General features: G+C 35.5%; 1 protein-coding gene across 1 annotated transcript in view; it reads right to left on the bottom strand.

Moving 5' to 3' along the window:
• The window catches only part of LOC145258114 (dual oxidase-like), a 175,801-nt gene that overhangs the window by 140,239 nt on the left and 18,626 nt on the right, over positions 1–16,936 (bottom strand). Inside the window, exons 2-4 of the mRNA XM_080115859.1 lie at positions 14,666–14,731; positions 12,346–12,507; positions 8,962–9,149 (exon numbers count right to left, since the gene is read on the bottom strand). Of these exons, the coding sequence (XP_079971985.1) occupies positions 8,962–9,149; positions 12,346–12,507; positions 14,666–14,731 (416 nt within the window). The remainder of the gene's footprint in view (positions 1–8,961; positions 9,150–12,345; positions 12,508–14,665; positions 14,732–16,936) is intronic.

The raw sequence follows: 16,936 nt of genomic DNA, 5'->3' as shown, positions 1-16,936 counted from the left end.
GCCACTGGTATTTAACAATGTCGACTCAGGAGAGGTGTTGGAGATTGCGCACCTCCTGTCACAAAAATTTCATGTGCAGGCACCCCTTCGTGGGTATTCATAGTCTGTCAAAGACTGAAGGAGCCTGTATCAATACAAATGATTGAACTAGTGAATACGATATATATATGCGTGTGTGTGTGTGACATTGTCTGTATGTCTGTCTGAGGAACAGTCTCTACCCAATTCCTCTGTTAATTTTTGGTTTACAGACTTGAAACTTGGCATAGGGGATTTGGATCCATGGAACAAATTCGATTTGGTTTTTAGCCGGTAAAAATAACTGCTAAGGAGTCCAAATTTAAAAATAATTGGAACTTGGCAGGCATAAATCGACTTAAAGTGCTCTTGTATGCATGCACAAATATCCATTTATAGGTTAAATACCATTATTTTAAAAACTTTTTATATACATATGGATGTGGCCTAGAAGGTAATGAATAAGGCTAGAGAACTATATGTTTTGGTTTCAATTCTAGCTGATGGCACCAAAATCATTTTTTATTATACTTTTGAAATCACTACTCTATATATATTGGGTACAATATAATAATTAATAGAGAATTGGCTATATAATAATTAATAGAGAATTGACTATATAATAATAAATACGAAATCTGCAGAAATTAAAATATCATATTTAAGCATATTTTACGACCTTGTAAACATAATAGTCTATTATGAATGGGGATTTGATATCTTTTTTTGTCTGAAGCGAAAACTATTACTATTACTTCTATTAATTGTACTATCTTTCAATACTCAATTCAAGGAAGAAGTGTAGTATCTGTTCTGTAGTTTGATACTGACCTTCCAAAGATTACCTTCACTTTTTGAGGGGTGGCAATAGTGTAGTATCGTTTGTCATTAATAATAATAATAATCTATATTTCTATAAAGTTTTTTTTTTCTCGCTCTGACATTGATATTAAAAGCCTACCTTTTCTATTTAAAAATTACTAAAATTAACTTCTTAATATATACTCAGTTATGGATATGCGAACGACTACATGAATGTTAACTAATTTGCATATTTCTTTGAAAAACGAGCGTTAATTAATTATTTATTCATTTTTTATGATTTCTTACCAGATGATTGGTTTGATTTTACTATTACACTTAATTCTTTTTATGCATAGTTTCTACATTTTGTGTAATTGCGTAGAATTTAAGATAAAAACGTTGTAGAACACGGATATATATATATATATATATATATATATATATATATATATTAGAACCCCAGTATACAGTGGCCCTAGGATACGTTTTTTTCACGTAATGATGTACTTGTAATAACCCTTATCCCTGAGTGGCTTCCGGGCCTTGATAAGTGGTGATCACTGTGTAAAAAAAAAAAAAAAAATGATGTGGAATACAATGTTTTTCCGGCCCCTGGTTACGGTATTTGCCCCGCCTTTCGATGTTATCTATAGTGTTATTTACATGTGTATACTATACTGTACTTTGTTACTAATTTTTAATGCCGTATCTTGGGGTTCTACTGTTTATACACAGGTTGGAATGACAACGGTGTCGTTCTAAAGAAAACGACACTACAGCTTTATTTTAAAACTTTTATTGAAAAAAATCAATTCAGGTAACTTGATTACATAGCTGACATCTATTCAATGTAGCCGCCTTCAGCCTTAATCACTGCCTCGATACGAATCCAGAACTGGGAACATACCTTTTCCACAAGCACTGGCAGGAGCTCAGAGAATACTCAGCAGATGGCGGCGATCAGGTTGACTCTGGTTTTGTGAGATGTCATGTTGGTGATGTTCTCAACGTATAACCAAACAAAATAGTCCAGCGGGTTCAGGTCGAGGGAGGAGGGAGGCCAGTAAGAGAAAGGTACAAAGTCGTAGAATTCCTTCTGAAACCATGCCCGAGTCTCTTTGGACTTGTGGGCTGGCGCAGAGTCCTACTGCCACACCCAGGGTCTGTCAGCAGCCACCTGATTGCACCAGGTGGTCACCACACTCTTAAGCACATCCAGGTATGCTTTGATGTTGACTTTCAAGCCGACTTAGAAGATTTGAGGTGGTATGATGTAGCCCTCATTTGAAACCACACCAAAAACCATAACTGTGGCCGGAAACTATTTTCATCAGCCTAGGAACGTTCCTGTTATTAGTAGCAATCCAGCGATACATTTTAAGGGTGCTGGCAATGGTCCTGTTGTTATAAATTTGATCGGTAGAGAGCATGAGTTGTATAGCAGCACATCTCCGATCTTGCTCACTGAACATTGTGTCACTTTCAGACATGATAGAAGGCTCCTATTGGTTTTGGGATTTGTCCACAACTGGCCAACTAGTAGATAGTTTGTAACAAAAAAAAAAAAAAAAAAAAAAAAAAAGAACACCGATTTTCATTAAACGGAAATGGAATCATATCGTCTTTTTTAGGACGACAGTTTTATTGTTTCACCTTGTACATATAAAAGTTACCTTATCGATGTGTGTGTGAAAAGTATCTATCAGACTCCTCTCTGAATATTCGGTCTACATTTAGTTGAAATTTAATATATTGAGTATTTGGACCTGTAACACTTTCGATTTGGTTTTTACCCAGCAAAAATTACTGCTAAGGGGTAAAATTGAAAAAAAAGTTGACCTTGGTTGGGTAAGTTGAATTACACATTACTTCTGCTGTTACTTTTGCACATGGGCAAAATTAAGCATTCAGAGATTAAAGTCGCTTAATTTTTAACCGTTTGTATCCATCAGTCGGTAGCTTACAGGGTAACGACGCTGAAGAGATAAATAACGCCTAAGGCTGGAGTGCTAAACATTTTGATTTTGATTCCAGTAGGTGGTACCCAAGACATACTTTTTTTTAATAACTTTTAAAATCATTCCTATATAATAATAATAATAATAATAATAATAATAATAATAATAATAATAATCAAGAGAGAATTGGCTCAATAATAAGAAATAAATCCACACGAATTAAAATATAATATTTATGCATATTTTACGATCATTATACTGTTATTATTAGGTTGGCGCAAAAATAATATCGTTTTTATATGTAGTTGAACGTCATTTTTGCACCAACCTGATAATAAAACAAAAAGCAGAAAGAATATATACGCAGAAAACGAAACCAAAAAAAAAATGTGAAGTTAATTATGCTCCCACCAAAAAAAATGGTGGCATCTTCATCGGATAGCGTCATATCAAAAGTCATGAAGTGTTCAGAAGCAGAGGAAGGAAAGCACTAACCAGACCTCCACTGGAAAAGTGCACAGAGCACTGGGGCCTTGGAGAGGGAGGCTTTTTTGCCATCCAAACCCAAGGGAATACCAATGGTCATTGTCAGCAAAAAAAATCAAAAGTAAGCAGTCATCTGTGCTGGTTGTCACAAAAAAATCGAGGGCACTAGAAATATGGGAAGACTTGTTGTCACTCAGACTGCAGGGAATACCACAGGTTATGGTCAGTGAGTGATCGCTAGTTATGGCCTATGTAGAACTAATGAATGAATAAGAGGAACAAGAAAAAGAATTTTAGAAAATAGCTCAACCAGAATTTGTTAACATTAGACTTGAAAACAACCAGTCAAAATACGGTTTGACCCTTAGCAAATTTCAAGAAAGTGTTTTATGCTTATTTTATTACTATTATATGTGGGGAACAGTGGATTCTTGAAGCATGTTCGCATTCATACTATGTGCTTTAGACACTTGACCATCAGCAACTACTTTTATAAGCTTATCAGAGAAAAGGGTTTTTGAGAAGACATTTTCAGACATTCCATAGTTACCAAAAGCTTGTGAAACAAACCTTTATGTTAAATTCTATTGAAGACATAGAAAAATAGCTCCTGTATAGATTCATTGATCATGTAGAATATTACAGTCAGCACATCAGCTGTTGATCTTACAGAATGAAAGCTGTATTGCTTGGCGCTAAGTACATTACTTTTGTTGAGGTGGTTGACAACTGCTTGATTACTCACAAATTCAACCAAGTCACTCGTATTTGTATTGAGATGCAGAAAACTGATCTCTTGTATTTTTTGAATACTGTGCAGACTGATAAGGTTTACCAAGTGAATGGGAAGAGCTTTATAAGATTAGGAGCTAGTTTCAGTTGCAGCTTCTTAAGCGATATGACTGGAATGTTCTCAGAATCAGCTAGCATTATGGTTTTGCTATGTTGTAGTATCCATGAAATGAATATCGCGATTAGTGCAGGATGGTGTCAGGTACGATAGGGATCAAAATGTTAAAACTCATCAAACCCAATGACACCACTTTGACATGTTGTGGACTCGTTGGCTTGCAGGTGCATCCAGTCGGAAATCACACACACACACACACACACACACACACACATTTAGAAGAGTTTGGTTGAGGGCTTTAGAGTCTACAGTTCAAGTTCAACAGTCCACAGTCGTTAGTTATTCTAAAAAGATGACAGACTTCTTGTGGAAGCAGCGAGAGATTGGGATGTATGGCAGATGAATCGATAGAAAAATTCCCACCCTCCTTCTAAGGATGAGCAGAGAAACAGGGATGTGACATTCGACCGTGAGACTGCATAAAGTTCCAATTGTTCAGAGAAATGAGACTTGCGTCTGTTACGCATGAGAGAGCTTGTGTTCCAGATGAGTCGACATCGGCACACAAACCACTCGAGGACATGGTCAACAGATGCAAAGAAGATATAAAAAGTATGTTCTGCTTAATTTTTATAAATCCTTCAATATAAATATATAAACAGACACTCCTTTCCCCTATGCAACATAACATCCTGGACAGAGATGGATGTCACTTAAAATATTTACAGTCATTATTGAATGCAGCATCAAGTCCTGAGAACATGTTTACCAGAAAAAACAGTTGGAAATAAGTCATACACCATTCACTATGACTATGCAATCTCTAAAGCTACGTACCTAGAAAACAGAGCCATAAAACTTTACATAGTGATATGTGACAAGGGGAAAGAACAAAACCTTAGTAGAAGTTAGTGTCCCTCAATGATGCTGGGTTAAACATAACTAGGAGGGGGAAAAATAACGAAATACCAAGGTCTTATATATAACATGAAAAGAAATTGGAATCTTAGGAAGATTGCCATCATTCCAGTAATTATAGGAGCAACTGGACCGATGAAAAAAACTACCTAGCAAATATATCCGGTAAACAAAGTTCAAGAGAGATTCATACAATTGCACTCAAAAAGGCGGTCAGAATCTTAAAAAGATCTCTTGGTTGAAATATCTGAGTTAGCAGGTGAATGTTTGGCATCCGGTTGGATGCCCCATCTCCAGCTTGAACAAACTGATAAAAAAAGGAAAGAGAAATTTTGGAAGTATGCAAAGTTCTTTGTAAAAAGATTCGGCCTTATCAGCTGCTAAGGATATTACCTCACTCTACAAGTGCCTGGGCAACAAATGTTCCTTAAGTCTGATTGACAAATCAAGCAAACCTTGGAGGAAGTTTTTGCTCTCCAAGTGCCATTGTTTATAAAAATTTTCTTCGAACTGCGTGACCTTAACAAAAGTATCTTTGACCTATACAAATAAATTTGGAACTCCTGTCCAGCTGCCAAATCAGCTGAACTCCAGGAAGTTATATAATGTAAAAGCAGAAAACAATAAATACGTAAGTGTTAACAGGAACCCCTCGACTTATGAAGTTGGTTAAAATTACGTAATATTCTCAACCCTGCAGGTGTTCTTATTAACTTGTAGGTTGTTTATTTACTGTAGACCTCCTATTTGGTATGCAGTTACATAACACCTCTTGGTCAAGATCAAAGTGTAGCATTTGTCCTTCAGATGCTGCACTTCCATTTCTTGTTCTCTTTCGGTGGAGGATCAGTCCTTCATGACTGAGACAATTTTTTATTTTTGTTCCTTTTCTTCATGTTAAAAAACGACCCTGGTGTCTAACTCTGTCCCGTGGGGAGGCATAGTAAATAAGTACATAACACCTCAGTGGCATGAATGTCCCAGACAACCTTCGTATAAGGCAAATATGCCCTAAAGTGGAGTACTGTTGTCACATCTGGGCAGGAGCTGCTCGGCACGCCCTATTCAACCTTGATAGAGTTCAAAACCGGCTTCATAACCCCTTTTTTCTTCGCTGCAACCTCTTTCCCACAGAAGAGACGTTGCAAGCCTGTCTCTGCTCTATCGTTATCTTCATGGTAAGTGTCCGACTGAATCCAATCTATAGTTCCGCCTTGCCAAACTTTCACAAAAACACACGACTAGCTACAACCACTATATACGATTTCCTCTAGTCTCTAATTGCATCTGAATCTAAACGCAGATTCCATGAACAAAGCTTCTTGCCCAGCATTGTCCGCTTGTGAAACACTGTTCCGTTGGCCTGCTTCCCAGTTGAATACAACATGGTTGCCTTCAAATCCAATGTAAACAATTTCTTGTTAAGCCGTCTTCATAATCAAATTCTACCCAATTTACACATTAACGATTACTACACTACCATCTCATATTCATTAACCCTTATCCTCGAGTGATCTTTAGGCCTTGATAAGTGGTGACTCCCAAGTAGAAAAAAAAAATATAATATTTGTCCGATCTCCCCTCAGCAACTAATTTACAAAGAATTAATTCTTTTTGTGTTTTGTTTGGCACAGTGGATAAAGTGCTTCGTAAAATTCAGTTATAAGTTTTTTTAGTAATTGTCTGTATTTTTGAGATGAGGTGTTTTCATTGATTGAGATTGTCGGACTGACTTCTTCATCTTGGTTGTTAGAGTCACAACGTTTTGGTCGTTTTGTCCTCCGGCCTTCATTAGGTGTTTTGTATCGAACTGGGGAACCGTTTGTTAGGAGTCTCGAACCCAACCCTTTATTATTATTACGGGGGTACCATGTTCGGACTCCAGCTAGGCTCTGGGACATAGTTGCTGATTCTCTGTTTTGAATGTTAAAAGTTCAATCCTCAGTGTGGGCGACATTCAAAATATTTTTTTTTTTGGCACGTCTTGTCTTTCAGCTTCCCCAATGTGAACTGCTTTGAAAACTGTCAAACATATGATGTAATTTCTATCAAACAAACTGACACCTGCTTATAAAGTGTTATATCTAACCCTAACACCTGCTTCTAACGTGTTTTATATAGGGAGTTCGCATCAAACACACCAGGTAAATTGGGTCTACCTGATTTTACATAATGTTTTATTGCATCTTCGGTTTCTTTATTTAACTAGTCACTAGTGACATATGGCCGAGTGGTCCTAGACGTACCAAAGTTTACAGTTACACAAAGGTGCTGAGTTCAATTCTGAACGAAGGCAGTGAAAAGTAACATTCTAAACAGAGAATCAGCAACTGTCCCAGAGCCTAGCTGGAGTCCGAACATGGTACCTCCATAATAATAATAAAGGGTTGGGTTCGAGACTCCTAACAAACGGTTCCCCAGTTCGATACAAAACACCTAATGAAGGCCGGAGGACAAAACGGCCGAAACGTTGTGACTCTAACAACCAAGATGAGGAGGTCCGTCCGACAATCTCAATCAATAAGTTTATTTATTTATTTTTTTTTTTAAGGGAATCACCACTTATCAAGTTATACTCTCCTGAAGGTTAAAAGTTCAATCCTCAGTGTGGGCGACATTGAAAATATTTTTTTTTTGGCACGTCTTGTGTCTCGGCTTCCCCAATGTGAACTGCTTTGAAAACTGTCAAACATATGATGTAATTTCTATCAAACAAACTGACACCTGCTTATAAAGTGTTATATCTAACCCTAACACCTGCTTCTAACGTGTTTTATATAGGGAGTTCGCATCAAACACACCAGGTGAATTGGGTCTACCTCCATATGCCGCCAGGCCGTCCTGATTTTACATAATGTTTTATTGCATCTATCTTCGGTTTCTTTATTTAACTTCAACGTTTGTATGTAAAACGTGATCTTTTAGTTTCGTTATACTTAGTTATATTGCAAATGACTTTGGTTTTTAGGTTAATGCCGATAAGACAAAGTTTATGACTTTCAATGCAGACGGGAAGATCAAAGCTCTAGATGGAGCTACACAGAATGAAGTCAATGAGTTTATGTACTTGGGCAGCAACATAGGTTCCATGAAGAGAGATATCGAAATTCACATCTCAAAAGCATGGACTGCATTGGATAAGCTATGGTCAGTATGGACTTCAAGGCTAACTGACAAACCGAAAATGCAGTTTTTCAGAGCAGTGGTGAGGGAGTCTGTCCTTGTTTACGTTGCTACACTCATCAAAAGATTGGAACAAAAGCTAGACAGTATATACACCCGTATGCTATGAACAGTGTTAAATATATCTTGGCAAGATCATCCTATGAAGCAGCAACTTTATGGCAACCTACCTGCCATATCTACTACCATCAGGGAATGATACCTATAATTTGCCAGTCATTGCCAGAGGAGCAAGCAAGAGCTGGTGAGAAATGTATTGCTGTGAACTCCATGGCACGGGCACACAAGTATAGGATGACTTAGATCCATGTAAATCCAGCTTCTTTCTTAGAACTGCACGCCTGTGGAACTCTGTTCCGTCTGCCTGCTTCCCACCTGACTACAACTTGGATGTCTTCAAGTCCAATGTTAACAAATTCCTAATGAACCGCCTTCTTAAGTAAACACTTCATTAAATCTCCACACCAACATACTGTACTTGCAATAACCCTTATCCCTGAGTGGCTTCCGGGCCTTGATAAGTGGTGACTACCGTGTAAAAAAAAAAAAAAAAAAATTGCACGATGCCAACTGTGATCCTGAAAATTTGAGGCTGCTGATGGAAAACAGAGAGCTGGAGAGAGAGAGAGTCACATTGGTCTGAGCAAGGAACCTTACCAGATAGATAAACCGATTTTAGTGTTCGTTATAATCCTAATCTTTAACAAAAAAAAAAAAAAAAAAAAAAAAAAAAAAGAAAATTACCTGTCTACGAGGATTGTTCGGAGAGAGTCCTGAGTGCAAATCAAAGGCTACTCTTTCATACGGAATATATTCATCTTCTGTCGTGTTGGTGTCAAAATCTGGATCCCCGTCAGGAACAGGTACTTGGAGTATTTCAGTTGGGCAAGCAGATTCATGCGTGTGCGAAATCTCCATGCTGATGAAGTTTGCTACATATTAAAATACAAATCTTTATAAAATGAAAGGTAGTTTGTTTGAAGCATTACAGTAAACAAATATGTGAATTTTTAAAAAGGCTGATAGTGATATAGGCTAATGCGATAATGAAGTGACGAATGAACAAAAATTGACAATCGACGGCAGCATTTAAATTACAAATTTTCATATATCTATCTTTATTTCAAAATACAAAGATTTGTGTTCGTTGTTCCGTTTTTACAGCATGCTTTTCATTCGTTTTCTTTTCGAAAAGGTGAGGTCTACTCTCAAAATGATCAAAGACATACCATTCTATTTATATTTATGAAAGTAGTTCCAACGGGAAAACCTATTTTTTAACTCAAAACGTTGGCGAGCAAAGAAGACGGGAGCAGTACCATTAAAACGAGTGACCTTTTTGTGATCCAGAATTTATTTTTCTACATAGTCACGACGATTTTGAATCCATTTTTGTCAACGATGAACGATTGCTGTGCATATGAAGGTCATTCCAAAAGTTAAGCGTCCTAATTTTTTTTAACTCAAAGGTTTAAGAGCTATGAAGATGGGAATGGTACCATTAAAACAAGCAACCTTTTGTGCCCCAGAATTTATTTTTCTACATAGTCATCACCATTCACAATGTACTTTTTTATTTTTGGAATTCGATGACACATCTCCATTTTTGACACACGTCCATTGACAGGGATTGCTTTCTCAGAGTCTTACACTGCCAATATCTGCAACAGAGAGATGAAAGTTTCAGTTCATGAATGCATAAATTCATCATCATAACAATACAATTTACAATCGCTTCTGATCCATCCGGCGGAATAAAAAAAAAATAGGAGTCATTACTTTTGGAAAGCCCCTTGTCACAAGAAGTTCATATTTAATGATTTATGTGAACATATTGGAAATTAGTACTGAAAATTTTAAGAGTTGTCTCCCTTGGACTATGTGAAGAGTTAGTTCTCTTGCTTTGATGACGTTTTTTCAATGATATCAACTTTTCGAATAACTTACAGTTGCTTCCCTTTGATCTCTATAATAGCGAGTGTTTGTGTTTAATTTCTCTCCATGTCAAGATGTAAATAAAAGCAGACGCATCTCTCTCCGTGTCTGTGTGTTAAATAAAAAAACATGTTTACATGTTAATTAATTTGTTTTTGTGTTAGCATCGGTTTGACTTCCACAGTGTGAATCTTACTTAAAAACAAACAAGGTATGTTTTATTTGATTCTTTAATAATTAACCACAGAACAATCTTTTAAAAAATAAATATACGAAGACTTGTAATTTAAATGCCATTGGTTTTGTTCATACTTCACATCACAGGTCACTTTACCATCATGATATTCTACATTGCTACCATCCTTCTTAAACGATTACATATTAAAATATGCAACAAAATTTGATCTGCATTTTTTTGTAAGGAATAGCCGTAAAAGGTTTTTGTTTAAATGCTGGTATTTTTACTATGCAAGAGATTGTGTTTTAAAAATATATAGGCATCAATTTACATATGAGAGGAGTGGTTCCAATAAGAAGGATGAATTGTGGAGGACAAGGAGTTTGTCAGTTAAAAGAACACATCAAAGTTAAAAGTAAACATGAAATGGCATCAATGAAAGACTGCTGTCAATTTCTATTTAAATTAGAAGTTGATGCAATGTCAAGAGCCAAATTTTTTTTAGAGAATTGGCGTGAAATTGTGGTAGAAAGTCAAGAATATGAAGGCCCAGCTATGTCTTGCCGTGTAGGGAGGCCTAGCCGTGTCTTGCCGTGTAGGGAGGCCTAGCCGTGTCTTGCCGTGTAGGGAGGCCTAGCCGTGTCTTGCCGTGTAGGGAGGCCTAGCCGTGTCTTGCCGTGTAGGGAGGCCTAGCCGTGTCTTGCCGTGTAGGGAGGCCTAGCCGTGTCTTGCCGTGTAGGGAGGCCTAGCCGTGTCTTGCCGTGTAGGGAGGTCTAGTTGTGTCTTGCCATGTATGATGGGCTAGAGGTATGTGCTGATCTGGAGCAGATTTATGTGACATGTAATGATCTTTAAAGATGGAGGAGAGTGTGGTTTTAAAATATAAAGCCATTAATTTGCATATGAGAGAAGTGGCTCTGTTAAGAAGAATGAATTCTGCAAGACAAGTTGAGTATTTGGCAACTGAAAGCAGAGTTGGTATGAATTACGAAGTACAGCGTAAGTGAAAAGGAGTGCTATCAATTTCTATTTAGATTAAAGAGAATGAAAATAAATTGAAATTAACATATTTGAAGCAATGGGGAGATAATAAAAAAAAACACCAAATGACGAACAAAAAAAAGATAACGAAATGGGTTATTAGATAAAGAGGTCTTCAAGCTTTGTTCTAAATTTTCTTTTTCGAAATTTATTCCTTTTTAATTCACAAAATTTATTCCTTTTTAATTCACAAAATTTATTCCTTTTTAATTCACAAAATTTATTCCTTTTTAATTCACAAAATTTATTCCTTTTTAATTCACAAAATTTATTCCTTTTTAATTCACAAAATTTATTCCTTTTTAATTCACAAAATTTATTCCTTTTTAATTCACAAAATTTATTCCTTTTTAATTCACAAAATTTATTCCTTTTTAATTCACAAAATTTATTCCTTTTTAATTCACAAAATTTATTCCTTTTTAATTCACAAAATTTATTCCTTTTTAATTCACAAAATTTATTCCTTTTTAATTCACAAAATTTATTCCTTTTTAATTCACAAAATTTATTCCTTTTTAATTCACAAAATTTATTCCTTTTTAATTCACAAAATTTATTCCTTTTTAATTCACAAAATTTATTCCTTTTTAATTCACAAAATTTATTCCTTTTTAATTCACAAAACTATGATTATCAGTTTAATTTTATACACGTTATTCACATCCTATATAATTTTATACACGTTATTTACATGCTATATAATCTTATACACGTTATTTACATGCTATATAATTTTATACACGTTATTCACATGCTATATAATTTTATACACGTTATTTACATGCTATATAATTTTATACACGTTATTTACATGCTATATAATTTTATACACGTTATTTACATGCTGCTATTGTCTGATTTGTGTTTATATTCTAAGTATGTTTTAATTTTGTTTTTTTATTTTAAACATTTCATTGAGGATAGAGTTAAAAATCGAGAATTTCAAAATAAAAAAAAAACTGGATACAAACCAAAGTGGGCAAATAGCGATGTCCAGTTATTTTGTGACAAAAGTCCAGTTTGACCAATAAACAATGTGTTACTTATTAATTTGGCATTTGGCCGCTTGGATCCTGCAGGCATGTAAGTCATGTCTTCATAAGCAGTTGGTAATGGAAATAACATTGGTGCACCTATAAAAAATGTTATAATAATAATAATAATAATAATAATAATAATAATAATAATAATAATAATAATAGTGAAATTAATAATTATACGTTTGTTTTGTTGTTACATATTTGCTGTGGATAGTTGTTCAAAATGCGTTTGTCAAGTCTATATAATTATTAACGTGTACTTTTGTTGCTGGTACACGATATATACACATTGGCATCGAGTAAAACACAACACAGTTGATCTATAAAAAAAATATTGTTTTTATTTTACACCAATAAATCAGCTTTTGATTATAAGTTATTACTGGTGTTTTGACATTTCTAAAGGCGAGTGAGGTGGGTGTGTGGCTAGGTTGAATGTTGGCAGTGAAGAAATGTGATAGTTACGTTTCTCTCTGACCAACTGCCCTTTTTATTTGTGACGATTTATTTATATAAATATTTTTTTCCCATTGGAATGTGTAATATTTTCTATTGTATATTGTTTCAATCATTTGACCGATATCCTCTCACATATTTCTGGGTCAAATTATGCATTCCCTTAGACAATGGTGGAGAGTCCCGCATTCTTTATGTGTTTGTACAAGCTGTCAAATGTTTTTCTTCTCGGAGTTGCCTGCCAATATCTAACATTATTTCCGTTCCATCCATGCCGGAGTTACTTTTTGTTTTTTTTATCATCAACTTTTTAATAATATTGCCTGATATGGATGAAGCTATATTCTACTGAAAATATAGCATCTATTAATATTTTCGATTTTTTAGGGATAGATTTATAGCCTGATAATAAAGTACAGTTAGAAGAGCAAATTTCAAATTAAGGCTTTATATATTAGTGAGGGGACGATTCTAATATTTTTCCGGAATTCAAATTAAATTACTGATTCTGTTCTAAATATTCGATTCTGATACAATCACCGATTCTGATTCTTTTAAAACGTCTAAATATTTAGCTATAAAGATTTTTTTGGCTTTTGGGGGGGGGGTACTATAAAAAGGACCCCATGTAATATGTGCATATGTTTTCACAAAAGTAAAAAAATACATTTATGCCGGAATATATAGATTTTAGTTTTACTGGTAGTTTAAAACCAATAAAAAGGGATTTTATCATTTAGTACCAGCAACAGAAAATTAAGTTTAAAATCAATAAAAAGGGATTTTATCATTTAGTACCAGCAACAGAAAATTAAGTTTAAAATCAACACGTATAAAAGAGTCGTTTTTGGCATCAAACATTAGGCAGGAATTTTTTCGATGCCGATACCAAAAATGTTCTGAGTCTTGTACTTCTGGTTTGTTGGCTATCATGGCTTATGTGAGCTGCGACGTTGTTTGACTGGAAATAAGTATATATATATGTGTGTGTATGTAAGCATATTATTTGAAGTTTTCAAACTACTGTTCTCATCTTGAGTGTTATTTTCACAACGTTTCAGTCGATATAACCTCCAACCTCCTTCAGGTGTAGAATCGGCACATAATTTTGAACGGAACTTTTTATTTAATCCACGAGGGTACCATGCTATTGTTCCGTCAGCCATGACTGGTTAGAGATCCAAAGTATTTTTTCAGTCGGCCACACATCGAGGATTGAACCTTCAATCCTCAGAAGAATTTCACAATTGAATTTTTCCAAATAGTCTAACCACTGCGCCTTTAAACAGAAATGGAATCTAGGGTGACAATTTTATCGTTCGGCCTTGTACATTCATCTATCTACAACCACTATCAACAATTTCCACCACTTTATCCGTGTCTAGATCTAAATTCAAATTCCAAGAAAAAAGTTTTTTACGAGCGGTTTCGCAAACAAGATGGCGGCCTACAGTGTTCTTCATGGTTAAACAAATCTGCCACCATCTTGTTTGTAAAATTGCTTATAAAAACTGAATATTTGAGATGAAAAAAGAGCATTTAAAACTACTTTAAAAAACACAAAAAAATAAGCCAGGCATGTACATTAACTTTTATTGGCTATGGTAACATTTATTTATTGTATATTTGATTTTTTTTTTTATTGTTTCTTTCGTTTGTTGGATTTTCTGCTACCTGTCCCCCCCCCCAAAAAAAAACAAACAAACAAACAATCCTAGGCAACACTGAGTATATATCGCTATTTATGAATGTAATAAGTTAAAATTAATAACATTGCAAATAAAAAGTCACAAACCTGCTCGTGCTCGACTTGGGTTAACAGGATTATTAAACCATCCATCAAATCTCTGATATGCATTTCCTGTATAATTAAAAAAAAATGAAAGGCTATAATTAAGTCTGAATTTTGAAAAACACTTGCTCTAGTTCAAAAAGCATTAACAAAGGATCGGTTACAGTTCAAAAATGATTTAAGAAGTTTTGCCAAAGTTCTAAATGTATTTAGATACTGAAAGTTAAATTTGTTATCAGTTTGTAGCATGAATTATTATATCCAGCTTATCACACCTGAATCATTACTAGCTAACGCGAGAATACACTCTCCTACTCCCAGAAATGAAAAATATATCTGATTCCATCCGCGTGCGAATTTAGAAACCAGATGCCTTTCTCTTACTGGTTTCGATGCATGACCAATCAGACATCGTTCTGATCATCTAGCATTCTTGCAAATCCTTGTCGCAGTCGTCGGGAGATGTCCCCTTTCTGGTCGCAGTCGTCGGGAGATGTCCCCTTTCTGGTCGCAGTCGTCGGGAGATGTCCCCTTTCTGGTCGCAGTCGTCGGGAGACGTCCCCTTTCTGGTCGCAGTCGTCGGGAGATGTCCCCTTTCTGGTCGCAGTCGTCGGGAGATGTCCCCTTTCTGGTCGCAGTCGTCGGGAGATGTCCCCTTTCTGGTCGCAGTCGCCGGGAAACGTCCCCTTTCTGGTCGCAGTTGGATAGGCTCTGAGAGTATTAACATAGTGAAATTATACTTACTTACACATAACCCATACACACCTTTCTTTATTGGCCCTGGTAATACATGTTCTTTATAGCTCGTGTTGAGATATTAAATTAGTCTAGATTGTTCTCATCCCATCAACCATGACTAAATAAAAGTGATTTTTTTCTTTTACTCATGTTCACTCTTAACAAAGCATATCGCTACTTGGACAAAAGGAGCTACTATTTAGGAACATGCCTAGGAAAGATTAACAAGATGTTGGTTTACATTACATTTAAACTTCTGCATATCAGTACACTCAAGGAAGCAGGGGTAGTAGGAAGGAAATTCCAAAGTCTAACTGTTCGAGCGAAGAAACTATTAGAGTAGAAACCTTTCTGACATTTGGGGACCTCAACAGTGAAGGGGTGAGATTTTGTTGCTAAGCAAGTTTGTCAGGGATATGTATGTTGAGGGGGCACAAGTGCAACGAGTTCATCAGAGCACATTCCATTAAAATATTTGGAAAACAGGCCCAGGGATGCAATATTGCGGCGATGGGACAGAGGTTGGAGCTTGGTTGACAAACTTAATAATTTTTATTCCTATTTACTTGTCTTGAGGGGAAAATTAGGAGCAAAGTCTGCTTTTTTATGTGAAAATCTAGTTTCCTAAAAACAAAAAATAAAACAGTTAAGAAAGATTTCTACTTCGCCGATCTAAGTCAGAATACACTAAGTGTAACATAACAGATATTGTAACAGACTGTGGCGTTACACTTTACATATTATATAACATATTGTAAAATACTGCAGCGTTACACTTTACATATTACATAACAGATATTGTAACAGACTGTGGCGTTACACTTTACATATTATATAACAGATATTATAACAGACTGTGGCGTTACACTTTACATATTATATAACAGATATTGTAACAGACTGTGGCGTTACACTTTACATATTATATAACAGATATTGTAACAGACTGTGGCGTTACACTTTACTTTAGTAATTCATAAAAATAAAACTGGAAATAAATAAACAAGTTAAGCATGTATGATCCCCCGTGAGTGCACAATGAACGAGGCATAAAAAAACGACTAAGTTCAGCATTTGCCCGCCCCACTCCCCATTTAGGCCCAAAAGTTCCCCGGGGACGTTAAATCCTGGTAAAAATAAACGGTGCAGTTTTAGGCCTTAATATAAGTAAATTTGAGTTTTGCACCATGTAAAAAAAGAAATAACTAAGTCCATCATCTCCATCCCCCTGATTTAGCACCAAAAGTCTCCAAGGCCAATATTTAACTTCAAGTTCAGCACCATGCAAAACTGCTAAATAGACATACACAGAAAATTTTGGACAAATATGGTAAAATAGTCCCAAAAATGGAGTGTTTTTATCAGCCCTAAAAGAGCCCCTGGAGCACACACAAGAGTTATCGTGAAGTACAGGCAAACAAAATTATATAGAAATCAGTTTCAACTTTTCTGAAAGTTTTATAAAAATCCAATGGCACCAACTTTTTTAAAAAATAAACACAAAAGTGTTAATTTCAGCCATTTTAACCTGAAAGG

Source organism: Euprymna scolopes, chromosome 33, assembly GCF_053919585.1.
Source record: "Euprymna scolopes isolate OS-2025 chromosome 33, ASM5391958v1, whole genome shotgun sequence".
Taxonomy (NCBI): Eukaryota; Metazoa; Mollusca; class Cephalopoda; order Sepiida; family Sepiolidae; genus Euprymna; species Euprymna scolopes.
This window is presented reverse-complemented; position numbering and strand designations above follow the sequence as displayed.